The 6,000-nt window shown below is 38.5% G+C and overlaps 1 protein-coding gene across 1 annotated transcript in view; it reads left to right on the top strand.

Moving 5' to 3' along the window:
- LOC127662186 (exocyst complex component 5-like) overlaps window positions 1–6,000 on the top strand; it is a 30,002-nt gene continuing 24,002 nt past the window's right edge. The window contains exons 1-3 of the mRNA XM_052153274.1: window positions 1–134; window positions 516–610; window positions 4,979–5,126. Coding sequence (XP_052009234.1) covers window positions 108–134; window positions 516–610; window positions 4,979–5,126 — 270 coding nt within the window. The 5' untranslated portion in view covers window positions 1–107. The remainder of the gene's footprint in view (window positions 135–515; window positions 611–4,978; window positions 5,127–6,000) is intronic.

Below are 6,000 nucleotides of genomic sequence, written 5' to 3'. Positions count from 1 at the left end.
CGGCCCGGTCATGGCAGCTGGATGCAGGAAGCAATTGTCCTCAGAATAGAAATAAACAAGGAGCTAAATATTTTCGCAAATATATTTGCTTTTTGGAGCTGTGAAATATGGCTACGACTGCTCAGTTTTTCGAGGTAAGTTAGGGTTTTCTATAGCTAACTCGGACTTCGTTTAAGCTTTAAAAAACAATGAAGCTGTTTGTACAGTTGCTCAAATTAGTTCGTCCTTAGTGCTTAATTTAAGTGCACATATTTACGTCGTTTAGTTTTTGACAAATATTGCTGAAAAAATATACGGAACCAAAACACCATACTGCCACATAAACCGCCGTTTTGTTAGGTGCAGCAAAATGAGCCATTAACCCTTTGCAGTCCAGATTTGTTTGTTTGTCAATAACTTGTGTTGTCAATGATTGAGAGTTGTATTGAACAGACATGATACCTTGTCAATAGAATTATATATTCTGAATATGCATATTCATCTTTTTTTAATCTTCATAATCTTTCTCTCACCAGGAGCCTTTTGATGCTGATGAGTATATTGAGAGACTGGCTTGGAGAACTCCTGGAGGAGGTTCCAAAGGAGGAGCAGAGGCATTTGACCCCAAAAAGTGAGTCTCAAAACAGATTTTTGATTTGCATTACAATATGCCATAATGATTATCAGGTAACACACAGGGTTTTATTTCTTCTTCTTAGAAATGACAAGATGCATCTTCCATATTTTTGTTTGATTTTCTACTCGACACTCATTCTATTAGGCCTAGTGAGGCAGCATTCCCATGGTCATGGAAAACCTGGAAATATTAGGGAATTTAAAAATGGTATTTTCCAGGCCTGAAAAAGTTGTTCATTAATAAATCTTAAAGTCATGGAAAAGTAATTTTATCTTTAATAAATGCAATCTTTTCTAGTTATGCTCTATTCTAAAATATTTTATCTGCTAATTATTGCTCTTTTGAGGAGTTGCTTGCAATTCATAGTGATGTCGGATTTGTGATCAAACCATTATTGGTAGGTTCTTTTGAATGTGCCAAAATAATTAAAAAATTGGTCTGAATGATTTATTAGCTAGTTGTTCTGTGTGTGTTTTTTAATTCTCATACAGTAATCACACTGGATTGCATTTAATTGTTTTCATTTAGCAGACCTTTTTATACAAATGAGGAATACAACAGAAGTGACTTATCCCAAGGAGGCAGTAATAAGAGATGTGCTGTAATACAAAGTTGCAAATTGCACAGAGAAGCACAAGTAGAGAGGAAGGTAAGAGAGAGCGATTAAAGAAGAAGAAGAAAGAAGACCGTTATTGCATGAATGAGATTGGGTCATGTGCTCATAAAAGAGATGCATCTTTAGATGTTTCTTAAAGGTGACTAGAGAATCAGCTGCTCTGGTGGGGTTTGGCTGGTCGTTCCACCAGCTAGGAACAGTCGAAGTGAAGGTCTGGGAAAGTGATTTTGTGCCTCTGTGAGATGGCACAACGAGGTTCCGCTCTCTCGTTCATCATAAGCTTCTGGGTTGCACAATGCACATAGACTTGAAGTAACAAGTGCAGAAAGGGGTAATTTAATTCAGTGGTTGTTTTGTAAACAAGTGTCAATGCGTTGAACTTGATGAGAACATGCATTGGCAACCAGTGCAGATCGATGAAGAGAGGCTCATTGAAGACTAATCGTGACTCGCCTTGTGGATCAATTGCAGAGGTTTGACTGTTTATGCAGGAAGTCCTGCCAGAAGAGCATTGCAGTAGTCCAGTAGATGTAACAAAAGCCTGGACAAGGAGATGTGTTGCATGCTCTGGGCTCAATGGAACAATGAGAATCTCCATCTTTGCTAAGTTGAGTTGGAGGTGGTGTTCTTTCATCTAAAACAAAATGTGTGCTAGTCTGACTGAGATCCATGCAGCTACCCTAGGATTGTCAGGCTGGAATGAGAAGTAGAATTGTGTGTCATCAGCAGTGATAGGAAAAGCCATCTGCCTGATTGACAGATCCCAGTGATATCATTTAGATGGAGAAGAGGAGGGGCCCAAGCACAGAACCTTGAGGTATCCCGGTAGCTAGTTGGTGCAACTTGGACACAGCTCCCTTCCAAGACACACTGAAAGACCTTTGTCTGAGGTAAGACTCAAAACCAGCGAGCATGTTTCATGTGATGCCCAGTGCTGTGTGGGTTGAAAGGAGGATCTGGTGGTTGACAGTGGTGAAAGTAGCAGACAGGCCAAGTAGAATAAGGACAGATGATTTGTATGCTGCTCTCACCAGCCTCAGAGCTTCAGTAACAGACAGCAAGGCAGTCTCAGCTTAATGTCCGCTGGATAGTTAATGACTGGAAAAGTCATGGAGATGCGTTGGACAAAATGTCTGGGTACCCTGTTGAGTAATATATGGTTTAGGAGGATGCTGTAAAATTCCATAAACTAGTATATCTTGCAGTGAAATAAGGATTATGTACATATGTTTCACCTTTATTTCACCTGCCATACAGAAATGGTGCCTGTATAGTTCAGATATGGAACACTAGATATGTTTATTTCTAAGTTTTACACTTCCCCTCATCTTGTGTTTTTAAATACTTTGATAATTGAATTATGCTTTTAGCAACTAATAAGATTACAGGACACATTTTACGATATTTAAATACATTCTGAGTCTGCAGAATCCTGCCCAATTTCAGAGCAGAAAATGCAAAAAAAGAGTTTGCAGAATCTGTTGTTCACATGATTTTGTTGGCATGACTAATTTGACAGTCAATTCGTTGTTGAAGACAAAAGCATGAAAAAGACAAAAAGTTTATTTCAATAAAGAGGCACTGCAAAAGTGCTTTGAGTACCAAAGCAGAAACATCACCCAAAATTTTACACCGAGCTCTCAAATAACCGTCCACGAAGAGGCAGTTGTGAGCCGGGAGAGCCATTGACTCATAAATGATGGAAGAGAACAAATTTGAGTGGAAAAAGAACTTAAGCTGCCAGCAGCGTTCAGGGAATTACGATGACATGAGATTATATACTCATCACTTCAGAATGTTTTGCTAGCACCCAGCGAATTCAAACCTGCTGAGTTGGAGCTTTTGACTTTGCTGTCCTACAAGTTCTTTGAAATGCAGCTGACGAAGCTTTTGGTTGTGTGTGTAAGGTTTCCTAAATACTGTATATACACTCACACATACACAGCATGGGAGGCCGTTTTTATGAAGAGTCACAATTTATGGTAACCGGCCATTAGCTGAATTGCTGGCGAGGTAAGTACTTATTTGAGTATGATATCGACAAATAAGATGCTCTCCTTGGATGCGTTTACATTTGATAGATTGAGATCAGTTTCCTGGACTTTTTCAGAGTCTTATTTGGAAGTATTCATGAAAGATAAATGAATCTCTCAGCATATACTGATCCCTGCCGTTGAGCTGATTTCAGGATGAGGGAACAGAGCTTCAGGCATTTTTATGTGATTGGTCAGGTTTTATATAACGTTTTGCCACAGATTACATGCTACCCAAGCTAACTTAATTTGGGATGTAAGCAATTCTCACAAATCAGGCTGTGAAATGGGTCCTTTTGCGGTGTTCTCTTGACACAAAGAGTGTTCTTTGGAATGCTCTCCAAAGTCTACACACTAGTGTATATTTCATGGATGAAATTGACTCCAGAGTTCTGGTGAAAATATACTTTGGAAAATATACTCAGCAATTCAACTTCATGTGGCTTGTAACTATTCCCATATCCCATCTGAACGGATACAAAAGAAAACTTTAACATGTAATGTTATATAACTTAATAATGAGTAAATCAATAAAATGAGCAACAATTACAAATAGATTTGTACCCTATAGAGCTTGTTTTTGTTTGAATCATCGATGCCAGTAGTATTATGACCTTCTCTTCAAAGGGGACATATCATAAAAAATTAGATTTTTTCTTTCTTTAGAATTAAGACTTTGATCTACTAGACATACTTTAACAATCACACTGCAAAGCTCCTTATCCATTTATACAAATTAGAATGTGTCACTGTCATGATGTCAGAACTGTCAGCACATTAACATAACAGTGTAGTTTGGAAATCTGAGCCCACACTGGAAATCTGTTTTCAACATCTAATTTAAAACTGAAAATAAACAGCAGTGCAAAATAGAAGTAGACTCTTAACTTCACTCTATGAGCACCCAGATGTATCAACACCTCTTTTGCAGAAGATTCATTGCCATCCATTACGAAGCAAGCATACACTGATCAGCCACAACATTAAAACCAGTGAAGTAAATAACATCAATTATATCAGTACAATGGCACCTGTCAAGAGGTGAATTATATTAGGCAGGCCCGTGGAGGGAGTGTGATGCTCTGGGCAATGTTCTGCTGGGAAACCTTGGGTCCTGACATACATGTGGATGTTATTTTGACATGTACCACCTTCCTAAAGATTGTTGCAGACCCCGCACACCCCTTCCCTGTATTCCCTGATGTTAGTGGCCTCTTTCAGCAGGATAATGCACCCTGCCATACTGAAATTTTTTTTCAGGAATGGTTTGAGGAACATAACAAAGTGTTCAAGGTGTTGCCTGGCCTCTAAATTCCTCAGATCTCAATCCTATTGAGCATCTTTGAAATGTGCTGGACAAACAAGTCCAATCCATGGAGGCCCCACCTCACAATTTACAGAACTTAAAGGATCTGCAGCTAACATCTTTGTGCCACATACCACAGGACACCTTCAGAAGTCTTGTGGAGTCCATGCCTCGATACACAATATTAGGCAGGTTGTTTTAATGTTGTGGCTGATCGGTGTAAATATTATGTTAAGCCTTGCCAGGCCTACATTAGCCAACTATGTAATGAGATGGTAAAACTAGCTTTTATGCTGTGTCTTTGGTTAAATGAAAATGTATAGTGCTGATAATGTTGGTTAAAAAATAGTCTTACTTTACAAACATTGCACATTGTATTGTAGTGATAGAACTGTCTTTGGTTTCAGGTTGCTGGAGGAGTTTGTCAACCACATTGAGGAGCTAAAACAGCTGGATGAAAGGATCCAGAGGAAGGTGGAGAAGTTGGAGAAGCAATGCCACCGTGAAGCCAAGGAGTTTGCCCACAAGGTCCAGGACCTGCAGAGAAGCAATCAAGTCAGTGGTCTTTACATATTTGCATTAAATTGAACACCTCAAAAAATAAGGGCCACTTACTTAAGGCCCATGCACACGTCATTCAAAATCGAAGAACAAACGGTTGTGACAAATTTCCAGTGCGATTGTAGCTCAACTTCATCCATCATGCATGTATACACCTGCTTAATCAGACCTGGCCTTGGCGTTCTGCGCATGTTCTTTAAATAACCATAATAAAGCGTTAGTTATGTGACAGTTATGGGTGCTTCATATCAAATCATATGGATGGGCTCTATATGGGAGAGTCCACCAATCCTTTTACCGTGATGATTCAGATAGATCGCTAATTATTGCTTTTGTTCTGTATCCGTTTGTAAGATTTAAAAAATTTTTTTTTTATCATTTTCTGGAGAGGTCATGGGCAGATTTCCATTGGTATTTTACATCCAATCCTTGAAATAAGTAGATTTAAACAAGCATACTTTTCATGTACAAACTGTTTCCTGCCAAAACGTCCTGAGTTTTGCATGCAGCCCAATGGAGGATTCTGCTTATTCATCCGTTAAGCGCCCTCTTAAGGAAGACAACTTAAAATTTGAACGATTGAGTCAAAGAGTCAAGGATTTTAAGATGCTGGTATAACTCCCAATAAATAAATCATTGAGATTAGAAAATAATGTTTTGTCAAAACAAATAAGGCATTTGTGATTAAAAAGTAATTAATTGTAGGCTAAGCCTAAAGCCTGCTTTGTTTAGGAAGCCTACGTTTTCAGAGAAAAATGTAAGTACATAGAAATAACAATATAAGAAAAGATTATGTTGGAGTGAGGGGAGTTGGAAAGTAGAATTCGGTGTTCCATTCAACACATACTTTGATAAATTTGTGACATCA

The sequence above is a fragment of the Xyrauchen texanus genome, chromosome 22, assembly GCF_025860055.1.
Source record: "Xyrauchen texanus isolate HMW12.3.18 chromosome 22, RBS_HiC_50CHRs, whole genome shotgun sequence".
NCBI lineage: Eukaryota > Metazoa > Chordata > Actinopteri > Cypriniformes > Catostomidae > Xyrauchen > Xyrauchen texanus.
The sequence above is the reverse complement of the archived record's forward strand: the minus strand, read 5'-3'. Positions and strand labels throughout refer to the sequence as shown.